At 56.2% G+C, this 22156-nt stretch overlaps 1 protein-coding gene across 1 annotated transcript in view; it reads right to left on the bottom strand.

The window, feature by feature from the left end:
- The window catches only part of SLIT1 (slit guidance ligand 1), a 60828-nt gene extending 46377 nt beyond the window's left edge, over nt 1-14451 (bottom strand). The window contains exons 1-4 of the mRNA XM_063163369.1: nt 14249-14451; nt 2225-2296; nt 1871-1942; nt 1150-1221 (exon numbers count right to left, since the gene is read on the bottom strand). Coding sequence (XP_063019439.1) covers nt 1150-1221; nt 1871-1942; nt 2225-2296; nt 14249-14451 — 419 coding nt within the window. The remainder of the gene's footprint in view (nt 1-1149; nt 1222-1870; nt 1943-2224; nt 2297-14248) is intronic.
- Between the last annotated feature and the right edge of the window lie 7705 nt (nt 14452-22156).

Below are 22156 nucleotides of genomic sequence, written 5' to 3' on the forward strand. Positions count from 1 at the left end.
GCCCCAACATGGCCATGCCTGTCCTGGGAATGTCTCAGCACAGACAGTTATTTCATCCATTCCTGCCTTGCCTCAGCAGGGACCTGGCATCCTCATGTCACAGCTGATCAATGGAGATACAAGATGCTGCAAGCAGAAAGCTTGTGTCCTGGCAACCATCACCCCAATCCACAGGGTATAAGCTGCTTCTCTGAGTGATGGAGAGCACCCAGCCCCAGTCTGGCACGCACCCTCTGCTCCTCACAGCACCCTTCCCAATAGATGTAGTGCCTGACATAGCTGAGAGCCTGTAAACACTTTGTTTGAACAATGCTGGCACTGCTGAAAGCACCATTGCCTGAGCAAAACAGCCCCAGGCAAGGGAAACCCAATATGGAACAGAGAATATTTATCAAAACCCTAGCAGCCCTCCCAAGCAGCCTGCTGCTGCACAGAAGGAGGAGGAGCAGAGAGATCTGTGGAGCTGGGGCTTGCACAGCAAGAAACAGGCCCTGGAGTTGTTTCTGCAGGTGCAGAGGGACAGGCAGGGATGGGGACACGTAGAGCAATGCGAGAGAGGGCAGCAGGCATGAAGGGCTGGATCTGCCCTGGGCAGGGCTCCCCCCTCCTTCTCCAGACACGTACAGAGAAGCAGCTCTTGAGCAGGGTTGTGGGGCTCTCTGTGCCCCATGGAGGTCTCTGGAAAGTTACCTCTTTCACCCTCCTTTCAGGAGAACCTGGGCAGGTGTGTAAGGGAGCCCTGCTCCAAAGCCCGTGATCCACACGCAGGGAGGAGGCTGAGGAGCTCTCAGCACCTCTCCTCCCGACACTGCACAGGCACAGCTCAACTCTGCGATGCCAGACCTGGCCCAGACTGCCAGCACCTCATCCCATATCCCCATGTGTTACAAGGACATCCTTAACACTGCCAGTCTCAGTCCCCTGCAAGTCACAGCCCATTTCCCACCTTGCTGCATGCTCGGCTCACACAGAAACAGGGAGCATTCCCCTGCCAGAGCCCTCACTGGCACAACACACCCTAACCACCAGCACACCCCCCCAGGAGCAGCACCCTCCCGAGGCATCAGGGTCCCTCCCAACCCCATGGCAGTCCCCAGGTGAGCCCACAGCAGTCCCCAGGGGAGCCCTGTGGGCACAGAGGGCACTTACAGCCGCGACAGCGCCTGGTTGTTCTGGAAGAGAAGCTCCGGCAGGGTGTGCAGCTGGTTGCGGTTCAGCCGTCTGCAGGGACAGAAGAAAAGGGTCAGGGTTGGGAGTACAAAGCAATGACCCCATCTGCAGCCCAGCTGGATGCACCACGCAGAGCTGGGCATTTTGGCTCGCTCAGAGAGGCCAATAGAGCAGAGTATCCCACCTGGAAAGGACAGCCCCATCCTGCTCACCACAATCCCAGGCATGGACAACCATGGGGCACTAATAGGCCCACTCACAATGTTGTAATTACATGCAGAGAGGAGTCCAAGCTGTTAAGTGCTGACTGCTGCTTAACTGCGCTCTTAACCTGCTGCTCTGCTCAGCTCCTCATATTTGCTCGAGCAGCTTGGGATTTTTAAACTGCTGAGCTATTTTACTGAGTGCTGGACCAGAACTTACAGCTCCCTTGCTAACATACAGGACACAGCTGATACAGCAAAAGTAATTTGTGTTTAACCTGCTCCTCACTTCAAAAGCATCAGAAAGGACTCTAAGATCTATAGAAACAGAAATAGGTGTGCTTCCCAAACTGTAAAATACCACTGCCACGCAGAAGAGAAGCTGTTTGAAGTCAGGCAGCACCGATACATTAGGGTTTAAGGAAAAAAGGAAAGGATGCTCTCTGCCATAAATCCAGCAGCCCCTCACCAACCTCCCTCCATGACCAGACACTCACAGCCGCTCAAGCTCCTTCATGTCATCAAACGCCCCACGCTCCACCACGCTGATCTGGTTTTCCATCAGTTGCCTGCAGAGAGAAGGGGTCAGCTTTCTGCAAAAGTGGTCCCCAGTGCCCCATTGCTTCTTTTGACCCAGGGCACCTCACTCCCATTATCCCCTCAGCACAACCCAGACCCTTCCCACTGTCTCCCAGCTGGAAATCCACCAGGCTCAGCCCAGCACAACACCCTCCAGCCCTGCTGGCTAAGGCCAACAGAAAGAGGCTAACTCCAGCAGCCCTAGGAGGGGCCACAAACCAAGCACAGTATCCACCAAGGTGGGAGCATCTGGCCCCACATCAGGAACTCACAGGACACGGAGCTGCTTCAGCCCAGCAAAGTCATTCTTGTTGATTCGTGTTATGTTGTTGCCATTGAGCTCCCTGCGGAGAGAAGGGGAAGAAATTAGCGAGGAAGTGCTCAAGAGGCAGCCAAGCACTGGGCATCCCCACTACCTCCCCAGAAACGGCAGGCAGGGCCCAAAGGACAGTAGGGGCTGGTGCAATTCTGTGTCCCCTCACCAGGCCCCAGGAATGACCCCTGACTCCAGAGAGGACCCTCATCCTCAATGACCAGCAGTGCTGGGCACACAGAACCTGCCTGTGCCTGTGTAAGCTGGCATCTTTCACCATAAGGCAACAAGAGGAAGGGGCTCTCTGGCTCCTCCCTGTTCCCGTTCCAGATGCCCCCCCGGGATACACGTCACCCCTTTCTGCAAATGTAGCTAACACCTGCTAGGGTCATCCCAAACGCATCTAGAGTTGTTTAGGGGCAACAACTCGAGGGTAACAAGAAACAAACAAAAGTCCCCAGAACAGCAGGATCCCTGCAAATACCCAGCTGCAAGACACTTACAAGTGTAAGTGACACTTACATGATAATGGCTCCTGCCATTATCCTTGCATCACAACCGGTTCAGTGCACAGCCATTTCACACCTTCTACCTGGAGAATAAGCCACACTCAGGTTTCACCTGCCAAGAGAAGCTTGCACAGGACAAGCTGCTTTGTGGCATCACTCTCTCCTTCAAAAGCCCTGGGTGAGCACAGGGACAGGCAATGCAGCCAGGAAGAAGATGCCGCCCTCCTTGCTCATTCTGCTGGTGGAAATAAGGGGCACCTACACCCACTCATGGCCTGGGTCCTGCCCAGGCTCTGCTGAGCATCAGGACAACGTGTCCCACTCCTGGACACACAGGACCTCTCTCCCAGCCTGCTGGTTACACCTTCCCCAGCTCTCCAGCACGCTCCTGCTAGGATTATCCTGCTTTAAAATACATCAAGCCAGAAGCTGCCGAGATTTGCACCTCGCAGTCAGCTTTGCAGCGCCTTTCTGCGTTACAGGGTGTGATTACTGAGGGAAAAGCAGGACCATCAGCCCTGGGACCCACAGTCTGCAGAGCTGGGGATCTCTGTGCAGCCCCCTATTGCAGGAGACATCACAAAGCACAGCAGCATTTGCTCCTTGCCATCAGCCAACCTGCCCAAGGCATGTGCTGGGCATGGAGGGTGCCTACGCCAAGGCAGAGCCCAGGGAGGGCTCCTGTCCCTGAACACGGACACAAAAAACAAAGGGAAACCAATAAGCTACGGGAGGAGAAGTCAGTCAAATGAAGGATGAGCGGCTGGAGCCAGGGAAGGAAAGAGACAGGAGAGTGCCACTATGGAGCAGCTTGGGGTGCTCGGGCAGCCCCGCGGGGGGGTCTGTAACTTCCCGAGCTCTGACAGCGGGAGCAGAGAGCAGGAATGCCTCACGTCACATGGCTGGCTGAATACACGGCCCATCACTCCCATCCAGAGCCAAAGCTCCCCTCCACCGGGGTCTGCAGCCGTGCGGGGGCCAAGGTCAGCGGCGGGCCGGCCCCGGGGCCGCCGAGCAGCGTGTAGGGCCAGCGGGGGCAGCAGCGCAGCCGCGCACCCCGGGGTGCTGCCATTGTCCCGCTGGAACGGCTGATAATGGCTAATGAGTTCCAGCTCGCCATTACAGCCCCGTAATTACAGCGCTATTCAGCCCCGCGATTGCCGGGCTCCTGCCATTATCCAGCCGTGTGCGCCGCGCTGGGAAGGAGGTTGGGAGAGCAGCGTTACTAGGACACAGATGAATGCGAGCCGGAATGAATAGAGGTTCCTCAGCCCCAGTGATTAAACTGAAACCCACAACTGGGCTCTGCAGCCCCACGGCTCCCAGTCCGACCGGCTCGCAGAGAGCACAGCGGGCTGCCGGGGACGGGTCTCCAGATCAGAAGGAGCTGACCCCCTGAGCGGGAGCAAAAGCCGTGGTCAGTCAGGCTGTAAATCCCAGGCACCAAGCTCTGGGGTGTGTCACACGTTTCAGGGACATTTGTCACCACAAAGGGGGTCGTTTGGTACGTACAGCTGTGCGCCCACCTCCTGATGGACCACAACCCCAGAGTCAGCTAAGGGCAGGGAGAAATCACAGCTTCAGGAGTGGTTTTCTCCAAATGTCCTAAAGGTTCCTTGGCAAAGAAGATTGCCTAGCAGATCCCCAGGGCCAGGCTGGGGACCAAGGTGGAGGTAATGGCACCCATTCGAGCTCCTGTGAGGGAGGGTTCCCAGCAGGACTCCCATGTCACCTTCCTTTAAACATACCTCACATTACTCTGGCTGTGCAGCCAGATGCAATTCCAGTACAATGTGTGACTGGAAGTTGAGACATCTCCAGCACTGCAGAGGGACAAAGCAGAGGGGCTTGATTTAGAACTGCCCAACCTGAAAGGCAGGACTTAGACCTCAGCCTGCACAGCCCAGGGTGGTGCTGTCCTCAGGGCACCAGCATCCCAGAGCCTTAGCCAGAGGCAGAGCACAGGCAGAGCATGGGAACATGAAGAAACACCAAAGAGCCACGGAAGCCACGGACTAAACACAGCCAATCCCTGCACATGCTAAAACCAGGCTCTGCCCTCTCTCCAAGGCATCTGCTGGGTCAGTGCAGCCCAAAGACTGCAGCACCAGAAGGCACTGCCAGGACCAGCTACCCTGGGTCTGCTGCCCACACAGCCCAGCCTCTGCTCCCTGCCTGCTTGCAGAGCATCCTCGGGGAACTTCAGCAGTGGGGCTGGTGGCAATCCCCAAGTGGGGCTGTGTCTCAGGGCCCCCTGACAGTCCTCCTCCCCCAGGAACTGGCTCTCTGTGCTCCCTGACAACTGCTCCCAGCATCCTTCCATGCCTTTGTTCAGGTAAATGATGGCCTTTGCAACCCAGATGGGAACGAACAGCAGGTAAAGCTTATTTGTAAGGATGCCGAGGCAACACTGCCATTTAACTTCATGACATTTTTACCCTCTGAACCCCCTTCAGTTCCTCATGGAGATAAATTACAGTCTGCAGTGCCCAGAAAGCCGGATCCCTGCTGCTCAGCTGCTCACCCACTGCCTCCATGCCCTTTCCTAGTGAAGCAAAACACTCTGCCCTGCTCCACACAGCAGAGCTTCAATAAGGACTGATGTGTCTGGGGAGCTGCCCAGCAGATTAGTTGTATTTCTGGACTATGACTCGAAAGCAGAAACACAAGGCGTGCTCTTTCCTCACTAATTCAAAAGATCTAACACCAGAAAGCATTCTCAAGTTCATTCAGGCTGCTTTCCTCTGCCCCACCAGACCCAAATCTCACACTGCTGATGGAGAGGCAGCAGATTTTCATTTGCAACCCTCAAATTTCAGAAACCCCCCTCCCATTTCTCCCTGGGAAGAGGAAAGTCATTAAAACAATCAGTCCCTTTGCTACATTGCTTGTGGATCATCCCACTCCCAGATGGGATGTCTGTGCTGCAGCAGGGTTCGTTAGACTGGATTTGCATAGTCTGGGTTTATATTTGGTTTCTAGCTTTGGATGGCTTATCCATTCCCAGGGGGTCTGATGTGTCTTTTCCCTTTGCAGGGTTTGGAGCTACACTAACTCAGTAACAACCTCAGAGAGCACAAATGCTGAGAGTTAATTTATTAAATACAGCCAACATGAATGATATTTCCCTGGGCACTGATTTATCAGGAGCGGGAAGGAGCAGACAGCGCAATCCCAGGATCCCTACTCTTGCAAAGCATCAGCTATTCAGCACACATGTGACTCCTGTCCTTGTGGCTCAGCTCAGCTCTGCTCTCCTGCTGAGGCAGAAATCCTGCTCTGCTCCCTGGAATCCCGCTTTAAAGAATGCAGAGGGGAAGTCTGTGAGATGGATTCCTGCATTTGCACCCACCACCACCAAAATGTGCCCTGGCCCATCAGGGCCAGCACAGAGCAGGTGCCCACAGCTCTGGGCAGTGACTGCAGGGGCTGCTGGAGAAGGATCCGTGCTCCTGTGGTGCCTGCTGCAAGGGCTGCCCCTGCCCTGGTGCCCGGTGGGGCTGGTCTGTGTATTGTCCATGAGATCTGTCCCTCCTCGACGATCTCCACTGCTCTGCCTTCCCTGCCCTTGCCTCAGAGCTCCGGCCCCCAGGGGTATGGCTCCCCTCCCAGCAGCTCCACAGCCCTCATCCCTGAGCCCTGACCCCAGCTGGAGCCGGCAGTGCCAGATAATAATCAAGGAAGCAGAGAAATGAAGGCTGGAAGGTCACACACCCCACAGCAGTGCCTCTGCCACCCTCCATCAATCCAGGCAGATGCACACACTGCTCCTTCAAGGACAGGCACTGACACTACCCTGCCTTATTCCAGCACCATTATCAAAATTCTGACCTGAACCCCTCCCACAGCACACGAACCCCATCTCTGCCTGCCCAGGCCACCATGGTGCAGAGATCTGGTTGCACCCTTGCCCCTGCAGGCCTCTTTCCCACAGCAATCCCCCAGCCCAAGGGCACAGCTCTCCCTCAGGGCCTCTCTGACTGGCAGGGCTCTGTTTGTGCTCCATTCCACATCTGTGCTTCGGGTGATTGCCTCCCACCAACACTTTCCTCGAGTCTCCAGGCATCAACCTCCTTTCTGTCAGCTCGTTCCTTCCATTCACCAAGGCCACTCTGAAACCTCAGCCCATTCTCCAGCCCTCCTGCATCTCCCCCAGCCTGGTGGCATCTGCCACTGTTAGAAGCAGCTCGTGTCCCATCACACAGACTGCTAATGGAAACTGGGATGAGGCTTAGACTCCAGACTGACCCCTGTGCTCAGCACTGGGGACAGAGCAGCTGCAACCTTTCATCCCACACTTTTATTGCATTTTCCAAGTCTTCTCAAGATTTCACCCGGCTGCTTGAATGTAACTTAGCCCCAGCACAGACTCACTGAGCTGCTCAAACAAGGAAATGCGGGGCAGAGGCCCTTCCCAGTCCTGCAAGAGCTGGTCCCCTCCAGCACAGCACCACATTCACCAGCTCTCTGGAGCCCATATGGTCATGCCTGGGTGCTAACTCCATCCCCTCCAATACCAGGGAATTACAGGGTGCTGCTGCCACTGCTCAGGGAGGGGACACTGGTCACACATACATCCTGGGCTCACACAGCTGCACAAGGGGCTCAGCACCTTCTTCTCCTTTTCCATCCCATCCCTGTTCTGACCAGAGCCCTCAAGAAGAGCAAAGGTGCCCAAGGGATACGTGGAAGTCCCTTCAGGGTGTCACTCACCCAGCACCAGCCCTACCAGCTGCCTGCAGGGGCCCAACCAGCAGAGCCAACAGCAGCTCTGGGGCTCATCTGGGAATCACTGCCCTTAGCCAAAGGGTACCCCAGCCCCAAGCACAGCCATGGCCCCACAGCACAGGAGGCTCTACAGCACGTTAGCATCACGACAGATCTTTAAGCATTACAAACAGCATCGATCATGCAAGTAACAGTGAGGATGCAAAGGCTTTCTGTTCTCCTAACTTCTCTCTGGGGTTTTCATGCCACAGCCATTAGCTGCTCGCAGTCAGGGAATGCTTTACACTCACACAGCATTGTGGTGTACCACCTTCAGGTTAAAAATTAATAAATAACCTCCCTGAACCCCAGCGGGAGAGCGAAAAGGCAGCAGGGCATTTGTGTATCACAAATGTGGAAACTGAGACTCAGCCAAGAGAACAGATTTTCTGGGATAGCCACAAAATTTGGCTTTTTATGCTGTGCTGAGTAGCCTGGTGAGGGGCTGCTCTCTAGCTCCTCTGCTTCCCAGGGCAGGGGAGGCTGCCCAGCCCTCAGGCTGCATCCTGCCACTCACTGGATTGAGTTCCACTTTGCATCTCCCACAGCAGAACCTCTTTGGCTTCTCCCTCCTGGAGTGCTCACACCAGGGATGAGAGGACAAGTGCACCTGAACTGCCCAGTTATAGATGCCTACTCAATTCCAGATGGGTATCCTGGAGCATCCCATTTGGGAAGTAGGGCTTCCTCCAACCAAGAAATATCCAGGACTAGGAGCTTGCATCTCTCTCACTCTTGGTGCCCAGGGCTGCTCCTTGGCTGCATCGCTTTAAAAATTAATCTTCCCTTTTTCTGATCTTCCTCCTCTAGCAGCCTCTCTCCCCCATAGGACACTTGCCTCTGCTATTTTGAGCAGCAAGTGCATCCAAAATGCATGCTGGGGAAGCAGGCAGTCAGCACAGCCTCAGAGCCTGAATGTAGCAGGGAGGTCTGAGATGATTCTTGTGGGGACAGCCTTGGGCCAACCCCACAGCAACACCATGGAGAGGTCCCCTCATCCCACCCCATTCTCACTCCCAGCAGTGCCACGGCCCCAAGGACCCGGCTAACCTTACTGCTCCCATTGCTAACTGGCATCCTGGTGCTGTACAGCAGGAAATCCTCTGCTCCTCTCCCCACTCCTACCACTGCCATCCCTGGCTGTTCCTCGAGTAGGGACAGGGGCCAGCTGCTGGAGCTGGCCTTGGAGCTCCTCGCACTGGAAGCCTGCCAGGGAGCAGTGATCTGGGTCTGAATCCCCTGGGATGAGGCCATTTGCTAACACACAACTCTGCGGTTTTACTGCTTTTCAGTAAAACACACAGAGAAATGTCTCCTTGCCTCTCAGGTTTTATAAAAGGTTATTTCAGTAGCAATGAAGACCAAGAGGATGCATCTGCAGCACCAAGCACCTCTGGAGTGGGCAGGGAACCATGAAGGACTCAGAAACAAGACAAAGGCAGGCTCCCTTGGTTCCCTCATGCCCATCCTGCTCCAGTACTCTCCTCCACATCTTTCAGAGAGCAAATCAGAGCAAGGATACAGGAGAAGCCCCTCTTCAGTGGGAGGTCATGGGCTTGTACACCTTGCCCTGGACAGGACACCCATTCCTGTCCACACCACCCTGGTGGTAGCCCAAATCCCTTCTGCTCCCCGAGGCTGCAGGTTCTGCTGCCCTGTGGGGGTCCCTCCTGCATCCTCAGCCTTCTATAGCTGCTCACTCTTCTGCCAGCCAGAGTTTTGATAGGAAGCAATGAAGTAGGGGAGAATGAAACTCAAAGCAAATGCACATCCTGTTGGAGTCCCTTTCTGTAACTGGGCTGGTTCTGTGTGTGCTGCCCTGCACTGGCACCGTGGCCACCATGCCCAGCCCACCCTGGGACCTGGGCACAGCAGCAACAGCATTGGAAGGTGCCCGTGGGAGACCCACAATTAAAGCTGGAAACAGCTCCCCTTCCTTGCTCCCACCTCAGCAGCAAGGAACTGCTGTTAGCACAATGCATCATTCTGGAGGACCAAAGTGGCAGCACATTTAAGGCAAAAATATCTGTTTTAAAGGATGCAATAAAACAGAGCCAGGGAAGGGTTTATAGGGAAGCAATTGCTGTGTGGGGTGAGAAGTGGTCACCAGAGGCCAATCTGCCTGGCTTTATTGCCTGTTACTGGTGACTTTTCCCAACCTGGGGACAATAGATCCTCCACTATCAGCCTCCACTTCAGTCAATACAAACACGACATAGTTTTTTAAACTAATATTTTTCCAGCATGCAATTCCATAGAGAGTGAGAACGCAGCGTTACCATGGCAATATATAGACAGCATCTGCCTTGGACGTAGCTGAAGGGAGAAACTGGAATAGAATTGCAAATTTCCTCTGTCCAGGAAGGCTCCCAAGGAAGCCACTGCGGTGGGCTGGGCAGGCTACCTTCCCAAGCCATCCTGCATCCTCCCAGTGCCCAGCACTATCTCTCTTGAGAGCTGAGGGCTGCAGGGCCAGCCAAGCACTGCCCTGGCTGGACCAAGGTCCTGCATGCTGCCCCAGAGCTCTGCAGAGCCTGCACAGACCCTCTGCAACCAGACTGCTCACTGGGAACTTGCCTGGCCACTTCAGGGAAAGGAGAGGTTGATTTCCTCAAGGTGCTTCCTAAGAAGGAGCATTGCCTGAAGCCCCTGAAAGGAGAGGCGGCCCAACAACCGGAGTGGAATGCAGGAGTGCTGCTGTGATACACCAGCCTGGCTGCTGCAAGACATTTTGATTAACTGGTGAGAGGTAGATGCAGGTGAATGCGTTAAACATGCTCTGGACTAGAGCTTGCTGCTGGAATTTTGGCAGGGGATGGTTGGGCAGTATGCAGGAGTGCTCCAGGTGCAGCCACCCTGCCATGGGGCTCCCACACCCAAAGGCTGTGGCTCAGCACCCCTTCCCTCCACCAATGCAGACACAGGGATGGCAGCCTGGCTACAGACTGCATGGGGCCCATTTCAGCACAGACAAACCCCCAAAGTCTGGGAACAAGGCAAACAGAAGCCCCATTAAATGCTGAGGCCAGAGACTCTGGAAAGGAAAAGCCAGAGCCAAGAGGGGTGCAGTGATGGGGACCCCCAAACCCAACTCTGCTGCCTTCCACATGGGGGGAGGGACACAGCACACCCCCCACTGAGATGGGGGATGATGTTCAGCTCATCAGAGAGGAGGCAAAAGGGGCAGGTGGGGCAACTCTCAATTGTCAGCCAAAAAATTCAATAGCAGAAAAGAGTGACAGGCCATCACAGCCAATTCATCCCCTACAAGCAAAGAGCTGGGCTGGAAGCTGCCATTTGACAGTGGCAAATTTGCACTGATCCTGCTGGCATGGGGAGAGCTAGCTATCCACCTCCCCAACAAGGCAGTCTGCTCTTCAGAGACACTTTCAAAGGAAAAAAGAAAGAAAAGCAAGCAAATGGGGAAGGAAATTGTGACCTTCTCCCACAACTCTTCTCTGGTGGCTGAGGCCTGAGGGACTCCTGGAAGCAGATAACACTGTAGTGCTGGAGGATTATCACCCCATCCTGCCTACAAAGCCTTCAGGCCTCTGTTGTGCTTGCCAGAAGTGTAGGCAGGAGCACAGGCATCTGTGAAAAGTGCCCAGAGACTTTGCTGCTTCCCACCTTGCTCAGCCCCGATCCAGCCAGAGGGCAGGTGCACAACCCCCATCTATGTTGGGCTGCAGACTAAAAGGCACTTAGGGATCAGTGTGCTGTGCCCTGGTACAAGGCAAGAGGGGTCCTGTGTCCCCCCATGCAACCATCACTCATGGTCCATCCTAGACACATCTGCAGCCCTTACTCTCTCCCAGCAGCAGAGCACTCATCAGGGTGATATCACAGGGGAAACTGAAACAGAAGACAATTTTTCCCCAGCCCATGATTCTCCAAAGTTGCAGTGACTCTGCAAGGCAAGTAATTCCCTGTTCTTCAAAGGAAAGGCTGCATTGCAAAAGCAACAGAGCACAAACCTCATCACAGCACGCTGCTGCCTGAGTCCCCACAATGGCAGTGCCAGCAGGCCTGGCTGTCCTGCCCAGGGGCTTGACCCATGGGGCCCAGCCAGGTGGGAGGCTGGAGAAAGCCTGGAGGCTCTAAACACTGCACTGGCACACAACAGGCAAGAAATTCAACAGCAGGGACATCCCTGCTCACTGCCACTGTGGGATGTGTGGTGAGGTTGGCATTGCTCGTGCTGTGCTCTCAGGGCTTGGGAAAAGAGGCATGCAGTGAGGGGCACTGGTGAGAGGCTGATGACTGCCCACAGAGAGCTGGAGAGAGCAAGTCCTGGCACAGCCCCTGCTGCAGGCTACTCTGCTGACCTTGCTCCATCGAACACGGAGGAGCTGCAGACTGCAAGGCTGCAGCCTGCTTACAGCGAATTGAAACTCACTTACGAGCTGTTACAGCAGGAGTTCACTGCTAGGAGATAGACCTGCTCTGCACAGACACCCTCCAGCACCCGCATGGGTGTGCAAAACAGCAGGAAGTAGTTATCCAGCAGACAACACCCACGAGAGAGTAAGCATGTCTAGCTCACTCCAGACAGAAGATCCGGCAGCACCAGCTGCATTAAAATCCAGAAAACCCAATGCTGCTGAATGGCAGCAGGCATGGAGGACCAGGTCAGGGGAGGCAGAATGGGACACAGCAAGCAGGACACACCTCCAGAGCAGGAGAGATGCCCTGCCAGAGCAGGAGTGAGACACCCAACAGGGCATCCTCCATTAGCTCACTGCAGCATTGCTTCATTTGAGCAGTGCTGAGTAAGGGGCTGGATGTAGGCAGAGCTGGGCACTCAATGCCAACCCTCCCCAGGACCCTGCACCCAGCTGCATGGATGGAGAGCTGATGCCATGGACCCCATTAAGCTCTCCAAGAGACAGAAAGGGCTGGTGCAGGCTGTGCATAAACCTTCCCTCTGCCCTGGGCACAGCAGAAAGGGGGATCCTGTCTCAGACCTCATAAACTTGGTCTATGGGATAGCAACTCACGGCAGCCTGGTTGCCGTGCTGGGTAATAATCATTTGTATGAGGATAATTATGGTGGGAGAAAAGAAAACTCCTCTAAAGTGGTATCCTGCAGAGTTCTTGATGCTGCATGCTGGGTGCAGCCCTGGCAGCTGCCAGGCTCTCTGCAGTCCATGCATGCAGTCCTTCCATCTGCAGGCAAAGGGCACAGTCAAACCCCAGGAGCTGCAAACAGCTGGGCACAGGGACAGGAGCACTCTGTAGCTGTCCTGGAACATGTCCTGCAGCTCTGCTGCCCAAGGAGACAGCAGCTCAACACTTCCCTGCACGGCAAGGGGGATGTGGGGGCAGCCTGCCCCAGGGCCAGACAGCTCCTGTGCCACCGTGGTCCCTTGCAGCTACTGGGATGGGGCACCTGCTGCTGCTGAGCAGAGGGGACAGGCTGGGGACAGCCCGGCTCTCCTGCTGTTCCTGCGTGCCAGGAACCTCCTGCCAGCAGCAGGTTGGACACGTCCAGCTCATGCTGCTCTCCCTGCTTGGCCACAGAACCCCAGGCAGGCAGACCTGCCCAGCCAGGCACAGCAGCAGAGGCCCCTCCTGCTCGGGGGAGCTCAGCAGGTAACACGGGACCCACACAGCCGGCTGGACCTTGACTGTGAGAGAAAAACCTTCCTCATGGGGCTAAGAGAGCCAGGAACACCTCCCAGCACCCCTGAGGACGTGGCAAGGGATTTGATCAGCAGTGAGGTGCAGCCACAGGGGACTGGAGAGGATGAGTGAGCTCTGGCTCACGATGGGTGAGCTGCACGGCTGAAGGCTGGTCACAGCGTGCGGGAATCTCAAGAGGGGCTGGGGCAATGGGACCTGATCCTAACACGATGTGCAGCACTCCCAGGAGAGCTTCCTGGGGACAAAGGGGTGCCCAACACAGGGGTTTCGGGTGACAGGGCCTCTCAGAGAACCCCTGTGGTTGTGTAGCTACCCGGTGACAAGTCACTGGAGGGATGGCCACACACCTGTGCATGAGACCCACACACGCAGCCCATTCTGGGCTGCCCCAGCGCAAATGCCCCCTGGAGCAGCCCACTCGCTCCCTCGGGCACTGCTCTAACCCCAACCCCGCTGCACATACATGCACAAAGACTGGCACACCCGGGCTCTTGCATATGCCGGAGCCCTTGCACGACCCTCACACAGAGAAAGGGCTACACACACCCTGCCCCAGCAGGCTCTCACACACACCCTGCTCTCCACCTCGACGGGCTACTGCACCTCCCTCAGGAAGGGGATGATGCACATAAACTCACTCAACAGGCCCTTGCACACGTATCCTCTGGACGGAATTTACAGACACACAACCCCCGGGCGTAGCGGGACACCGCACATCACCCACCCCACCAGGCTTTTGCACTCGCACCTTTAGGGCGGCCGACCGTGGCCCCACGGGCATCTGCACGCGTTGTGCCCGTAGCGGGCACGGCGGGCGCTTGCACACACCGCAGACCGGCTGCTGCCCACCCCCGCCACGGACAGCCCCTTCCATCCCCGGACGGGCTCCCGCACGCACTCCCGAGCTCGGGCTCCGGAGCGGTTCCGCACCCCGCGGGGCACTCGCTCCCCTCGGGCTTTTGGCCACACGCCCTCGGACAAGCCCCCGGCCCCCGCGCCCCGCCGGGCTCCCGCACCCCGTCGGCGCAGCCCGGCGGCGGCGGACAAAGCCCGGCGGTACTCACAGGCGCTCGGTGCCGCGGGGGATGCTGCGGGGCACGGCGCGCAGGGCCGAGCCGTGGCAGTCCACCGTGGTGCCGCTGCAGGCGCACAGCGGCGGGCAGGCGGCGGCGCGGCCCCGGCACAGCGCGGCGCACGCCAGCAGCCAGGCGGCGGCCCGCAGCCCCGCCGGGACCCCCGCCGGCCGCCCGGGGGTCGGGGCCGCCATGGCAGCGGGCAGCAGGGTCAGGCGGTGCGGCCGCCGCGCATCACCGGCGAGAGGAGCGGAGCGCGGCTCGGCTCGACGCGGCGCGGCTCGGCTGCGGGGCGAGAGCCCCGTCGGCGCACACCCGCCCACCCTCACTGCCGCCCCATCCCGCAGCCCAGGCTCAGCCCCCGCGCTGGCTCCTCCCTCCCGCCCTGCCCGCCCCGACGGGCCCCCCCGCCGCCGCCGCGCCCCTCCCCGCGCCCCCGGTACCCGCGGCGGCCGAGCGAGCGGCGGTCCCGGCCGGGCAGGGCACGGGCACCCCGGCCGCCGGAGCCGTCGGGGCTCTGCGCCGCTCCGACCGTGCGGGAAGGTGGCTTCGGATCGCTGCCCCCACCTGGGACAGGGGCGGCGTTCGCGGAGCACCCGAGTTCTCCGGGAGAGCGGCGGGCAGCGGCACCCCGGGGAGAAACAGCCTGGGAGCCAGGCGGCCGCAGAGAGAGCGTTCCCACCTCTCCTGGGGGTGCCGAGAGCCTTCGCATGCCCTGATGTACCTGAGGGAGCCTTGGCCCGTCTCCCACCCGGCAGCCCGAAACCCCAACCCATCATCCAGAGTCCGGGTGAGCACGGGGACCTGGCAGCCCACGGGGAGCACGGGACAGGCTGGCGCTTGTCACCCGGGATGGCGCCTGGCCCCCGAGTCCCGCGGCTCAGCACTCCAGCCTGCAGGAGGGACTTGGGTGGCAGCTCTGCTTTGATATTGCCCCACACACAAACAGCAAATCTTGAAGTACTGGCTGTGGCATTAGCTATGCTCTTTTCCATTCCGGAGGAACACCTTTAAAAATCAATAACCAAAATTTCTTTTGGGCTAACCTACAGGGAAGAACAAGGCAAAGTACATCTATTTCAATGCGAAAGGAAGTGAAGCCAAGAAATCTTACAAGTTTGACCCTAAACAGTTGACATCTCAAAACCACAAACATTGCATTCATTTTATTGCCTTCCATTTTTTTCCCCCTGAGATCTGCAAATGCAAGGCAGGAGGGTGTAACCAGGAGGGCTAATCACCTGTTTTATTAATGACACCTGAAACACTTGTAACCCCATGGCTCCAAGTGCTGAGACCTTAAAAAAAGAACAAGTATTTTGATGTGCCTGACACAGCCCTGGCTTCTGGCAGCAACTGCTACAAATGTCCTCCTCAGAGAGGAAATCCACAGAAGGAGGGGAGATGAGAGCCTGTTGCACTGCAGGAGCATGAGCATGGCCCCCCCCTGCAACAGGGCATGGTGGATATTTGCAGGGATGGTGGCAGGTCCCAGGAGCCAGAGTGTCTCTTAAATCCATGCCCTCTGCACATGGAGCTCCACAGGCTCCTTAATCAGGGCAAGAGGGAGGTGTCTGCCTGGGGTCCTGCTCCAGCGAGGGCCACCTCACACACACACAGGGCTGCACCAGCTTGGCCCAGATCAGCAGCTCTTTTCCATCCCAAATGCCGGCTCCCATCATCTGTCTGCATTTTCGTGACATCTCCTTCCTCTGGCCCCAGTCCCGGGAGGAAGCTGTGCCTGAGATGGATGAAAGGGGTTTGTTCCTCGTTGCTACCCAGCAGCCCTGACAGCAAGGAAGATGAGCTGCTTCCCAGGACTCTGGGAGCCGACCCCTTGCTGGCAGAGCTTCTGCAGAGGTGTCCCTGCAGCCTGTCCTGGGGCTCACAGGGAGAGCCTGGAGGCAATGGCACCTGAAGGGGTCTGAACTGCAGACCTTGGCTGAATTTTGTGGGGTGAAGGTTGTTTCAGAATGGCTTGGTACCCCCCAAAAGGCTGCTATCAGTTTGATGCTTGTGACAGCCCTCCCTCACAAGCTCCCCTTCACCCCTTGGCTGGCAGAGCAGAACCAGGTCTCCCTAACCTGCCCTTTACCTCTGATGCTGGCAGGAAGGTGGGAGGGAGTGAGGGATCTTGTTTCCTCCGTTTTTTTTTCATCACTCACCCCAAGCAAACCCCTGTGATCTGCAGAAAAAGCAAGTTCTGTCCATCTCTGCTTCCAGCTGCAGCAACACCCAGTCACTGACACAGGGCTGTGGTCTTGGCAAAGGGAGGAGCTGGCAGGGCTTGACTGGAGCCCACCACACCTGTCCTGGTTCCAGTGGGAGTACAGGACTGGGAAGCTGAAAACTCCATTTCAGCTGCACATTTTCTCCTGTAGTGGCTCAGCTCCTGCTGTTCTCTGTGAGGTTTGGCCTCTGCCTGCCATGCAGCCAGTGCCCCACACCCCAGCACCACGGTGCATCCCACTGAGCTGGGCTGCCAGCCCTGGCTGACCCCTCAGTGGCTGCTCCAGCTGCAGCAGCAACACCCTTCCAGGGCTGCCAACACAGCAGGGGCTGAGCCAGGACAGCAGTGGGGGGACAGGCTGTGTACCCACACCTCAGCCCCTGGTGCATTTGGGTGATCCCAAGTCACCCAGGCACCCTGATGGAGTGGGCCTCAGAAAGCAACAGCTGCCTGGGAAAATCCCAGGGTTCCTCTGAATATGGATGAGGAGCAGGGAGAAAAATAAACCCCAAACTTCTTTATCAGGGGAGGCCTGGTCCTGCCGTCTGCCACCGGGATTTGGGCCAAACTGCTTGATAGAGAGAGAGACCATCTGGATCGTCTGATGGGCTCTGGGTTTGGTTAAAATGAAGCAGAAGCTTTTTTTTTGTAGGAGTTTCCATGGGAAGATCTGGGGAAGGGTTCCAGGGTACGCGCCAGACCTGTCGTGCAAAGAGAAGCGAAGCAGCTACAAAGCTTCAAACAAAACATTGCTGCCAATGGGAAGCCAAGCCCCCCAGGGGAGCACCCCGGCATTTCCTCCCACCCAGGACAGGTCACAGCTCGCCCCTGTTGGCTCTCCCGTGGGCTGGGCTGGCACTGGGTCCCATGATAGCACCTTCCAGCATGCCTGGGCTTCAAGGCAGTGTGCTGTACCCTGGATTTGGGCATGCAGAGGGGAGGCAGCACACCCTCTTCATTTGTACCACGCTTTGAGGCAGTGCTGTGGCTGTCACCTGTCCACAGCAGTGCCGAACATTTCTCAGGGTGGGATCAGGCTGCTGCAGAGCAGAAGTGTTTAAACACAGTTCTGGTGTGTTGGCTGTGGCTGGACACCCGGTGCCCCCCAAAGTCACTCTGTCCCTCCCCATCTCAGTTGGCCAGGGGAGAGAAATATAATCAGAATATAGGTAAGGCCAGGGAGAGATAACCAGTTACCAACAGGGGCAAAACAGGCTTGACTTGGGGAAATTGGTTAAATTTATCACTCATCAGATCAGACTAGGATAGTAAGAAATAAAATCTAATCTTAATCTTAAAAACACTTTTCCCCATCCCTCTCATCTTCCGGGGCTCAGCTGCACTCCCGGTTTTCTCTACCTCCTCCCTACCAGTGACATGAGAAGATGGGGAATGAGAGCTGTGGTCAGTCCATCACACTTCATCTCTGCTGTTTCTTCCTCCTCAGGACAGGGACTTCTCACATTCCTCTCTTGGGCATTTGCCGGCTCTGCTTTGGGGTCCTTCACAGGCTGCAGGTGAATCTCTGCTTCACTCTGGACTTGCATGGGCTGCAGGGCTACATCCTGCCTCACCCTGGGCTTCACCAGGGCAGCAGGGGAATCTCTGCTCTGGTGCCTGGAACACCCCCTCCCCCTCTTTTTTCACTGACCTTTGTGTCTGCAGAGTTGTTCCTCTCACATATTCTTTCTTCTCTACAGCTGCTGCTGGTGCTCTGCAGAAACTTTTCCCTTTCTTACATACATTATCCCAGAGCTGCTACCACCATCTCTGATGGGCTCAGCCTTGGCCAGTGGTCAATCCATCTTGAAGCTGACTGCCACTGGCTCCATAGGACATGGAGGAAGCTTCTGGCAGCTTCTCACAGAAGTTTCCCTGCTACCAAAGCCTTGCCACACAAACCCAACACAAGCACAGGTGCATGGTGCCTGCTCCAACCTCCCTGCCGAGGAGCACTGCCAGCTGCAGGATCTGCCATCCCTTGCACTGGGGCTGTGCTTTGAGCCCTTCCTTCCACCAGCAGCACCTGCCTGGGGAGCAGGGGCCGTAAGACCCAGCCGGAGATGTGTTGGGAGCAGAGTGGCCACAACATTCATCTTTTAAGTGTTCCCCAGAGATTTTGTGCAGGGTGGGCTGCCAGGCTGTCCTGGGCCACATCTGTCATGCCTGGCCAGCTTGGCTCATGCTGGGAGGCCAGGCTGCCTTTGTCCTGGCTGACACACTGGGCTTGAGAGAGCGAGGCATTGTGTGGGAGCAGACCTGTGTGTCAGCCCCATTAGGGTACCTCTTGGGCTCCTGTAGCACGACAATGCCCTTGATGGGTCTATTATAGAGTGGTGCAGGCAGCTGGGGGCACTGGGATCACAGTAAATCTCTCCTGGTTAGCAGCAGCAGCAGCAGGCAGGGCTGGGATGTGTTTTTTCCTGTGTCTTTCTAGGGACAAGCCCTCCCTCACAAACAGCATCACCCTGACTGTGGCCAGCATTGCCTTGCAAACTGCCAGCACTGTCCTGTGAGCATAGCCAGCATTGCCAGAGTTGCCCTGTGAACACCACAACATCACCCCCAAAGGTGGCCAGCACTGCTCTGTGAAGGTGGCCCCACTGACTGCAGGAACCAGGCAGCTCTACTGCCTGGGGACCTTCACCCTGGGACCAAGTGAAAGGAACAGACAGCATCCACTGACTGCTCTCACATGATGCAGGAGGTGCCAGGACTCCCAAGCAGGTGGATTTGGCCCCAGCCTAACACAACAGGGACCATCCAGGTAGGAGGAATCCAGTTTGTCTCACTGCCTTGAACCATTGTGGAACAGCAGGAGAGGGACAGTCTGCAAGGCACTGCATCCCTGCTTTGTGGTGTGGCTGAGCAGAGGGGCTGAGCCCTGCAGCCTGGCTTCCCCAAACCAGCCCTAGCCCACAGGAGAACATTTGCAGCCAGCAGCCCAGATGCAATGAGGAGATGCTGCTCCCAGCACGGCCGGACACACGGAGCGCCGGGGAGCTCGGCAGAGCAGTGCAAGCTGGTTTGAATAAACCACACGCCAGGAGGTGTCTGTGAAGCGCCTTGCACATGGAAATGCTATTGTTGGATCAGGGGCTCCAGGGTCCCCAGATGTAGCAATTGTTCCACATCCGTGCTGTGCATACACACACACACTCTTTCCCACTCACTCTGCCTGCAGCCACTCATTAACCCTCCTCAATGAAGATGCATTGGAGGGATAATTTACTGTTTAATAGACTAACTTTCCATTTGCTGTTGCCAAGCACATCCAACATATTTCTCCACGGTGCCATAAACTGCAGCTCCTCTGCCATAAAACCCTGCCTCCCAGAAAGAGCAGGTGGGTTTTCAGGACTCAGCTGATGACCTTGGCCACGGGGTAAGCAGAGACAGTGTTCTGTTGTTAGAGGAACAGGGCTTGTTCCCACCAAGCCCCTTCACCCCCATTGCACATTGACATCCCTGGACTGGGTAAACATCTAACCTGAGAAATAAGGAGTGCCTCGGTGCCTCAGCCTGATGGATGAGGGAGGCAGAGGCTCTGCCCTGGTTTTGTTGATGAAGATGCCCTGGGTGCAGACCAGCATGCCTCTGCTCCATATTTATGGCTAGCTGGCAGCTGGTGCCATGCTGGGCTGTGATCAATGAGCTCCATGCCCGCTTGGGCTCATTGTGCTTCCACAGTTGCAGATGGCCTTTCTGTGCCTTGTCAGTCCCAAAGTTGTGAGCATGTGTCTTTGCACCCTTGCTCCTCCTTCCCCAGCCCTCACAGAGTCACAAGCTACTAGAGCATGAAAGAAAGTCAGATTCTGCTAAATCTGGGACAAGGGAACTCCTTCCATCTCCCATCACCCAAATTTCCACATGGTAGAAGACAAACTTTCAGTCTGCAGGTTCTGCAGGAAGGAGCACCAGCCCCCCAGGCATGAGCCTGAAGGACTGGCTCTCAGGGTCTGGCTCTGAAGAATGGCAAGAAGATGCCAGCAGCCAAAAATAACTTGAAAAAGAGAAGGAAAGGGTTCAGCTTGCCATGTGACAACTCTGCTTGGCCCTGGATGCAGGCAGGGACTCTCCTCAGAGCTGGAGGACCATGCTAGGGGCTAGCTGCAGAGCTGATTTTTGAGGACATCCTTCCCCAGCCTTCTCGGTGCTCTTTATGTTTTTGTTCACTTTATTCATAGTCCCAGCCTCCCTCCTCCTCCATGTGCCAGCTGTAGCCAGGAGGAAGGAGCAGGCGTCTCCAGGCCTGCCCCAGCACATCTGGGGGTCCCGTCCCGCAGTGTGTGCTGCCAGCCCCCTCTTGTGCTGCTGCTGCAGAACGGCCTGGCACAGGCACCATGCACCCAGAGCCTGCTGTGCGAGAGGCTGCCGAGATCCTGCTCCACAGGGAAGCAAGGCTCAAGCTTTGTAAGCAAAAAGGTTGGAAGAAACAAATTCTAAAAGAGCCACAGGTCAATACAGACACCCCCACGTCAAAGACCTGTGCACACATCAAGTCACATGCAGCTGTGATGGCCAGGGCAGGCTGACACCTCTGCTCATCACAATTCCCAGTGGCACAGGAGCTTCAGCCAAAAGCAGAGCATCAAGAGGGACACAGTTCTCTCCAGTGGAAAAAGAGATGATCTTAATGTCATGTAAGGCACTGCATGGGAGAGCTGGGTGGTGGATTTGTAAATCTTCCCCAGCAGCAAGGCAGGGGAGCTGGGAGCTTGGGAGAGGAGGAACTGGGGAGGGGGCCACAGAAATGACCACTCCAGCCGTGACTCAGCAGAGAAAGGAAAGCTTGTCTCCCTCTGACCCAGACTAAAATTGAAGGCTGGAGCTGGGAAGTATCTGAACATCACCCTGTGATGCATGGGTGGGGGCAGCAGCTCCTTGCACAGGAGCCCCAAAACATCCCCATCACATTCCTCATGTGTGGGCACTCCCCAGGAACAAAGCTGGGCTGGGACAGGATGGGGCCAGAGAGGCAGTGCCAGCTGAGATCCCACTCTGAGCCACAAGTGTAAGGTCAGTGTGGGACCCAGCACAGAGATCTTGGCACCTCCGTGCCTGAACAGTCTATGAGCTTCAACACAAACCCTCACTGGGAGATGAGCAAACACAACTAAACATGGTAATTTATTCACTCCATGAAAAAATATTAGTTAATCCAAGCCAATGAGATTGTAAAGCCTGATAACTGGTCTGGCTGATGCCAATATCTATCGCTAGCAACAGTCATGTTTTTTGTCTACACTGTTGCCCTAGGCAGTGAGATGCAGCAGCAACATGACAGCTCCCAGCTACACATGATAATTTAAGAAAGAGAAAATATCTTATTTCAACTCCAAACCAGGGCAGAGCAGTTAAAAAAAAAATCAAGACAACTTGCAAAAATTGATTTAGATAGCAGTGACACCCTGAAGAACTTATTTGCAAGTCTGTGCTGTGTAATTTGAGATAAAAACTGTTTAATGAAATGAAGGTGAGCGCTGCTTGTTTGCTTTGTAACATCACTGCTGTGCACACATACCAACAGGCCAAAGCAAACACACTAAGAGATGAGTGATCCCCCTTTAAATATACACCTTCACCCGATGCTGGGTCCCAGTGGCTACTGCCCTTCCATTTGCAGTCAAGCATAAGTGCTTGGATTGTGGCTTCAGAAGCCAAAACCT

Source organism: Melospiza melodia, chromosome 9, assembly GCF_035770615.1.
Source record: "Melospiza melodia melodia isolate bMelMel2 chromosome 9, bMelMel2.pri, whole genome shotgun sequence".
NCBI lineage: Eukaryota > Metazoa > Chordata > Aves > Passeriformes > Passerellidae > Melospiza > Melospiza melodia.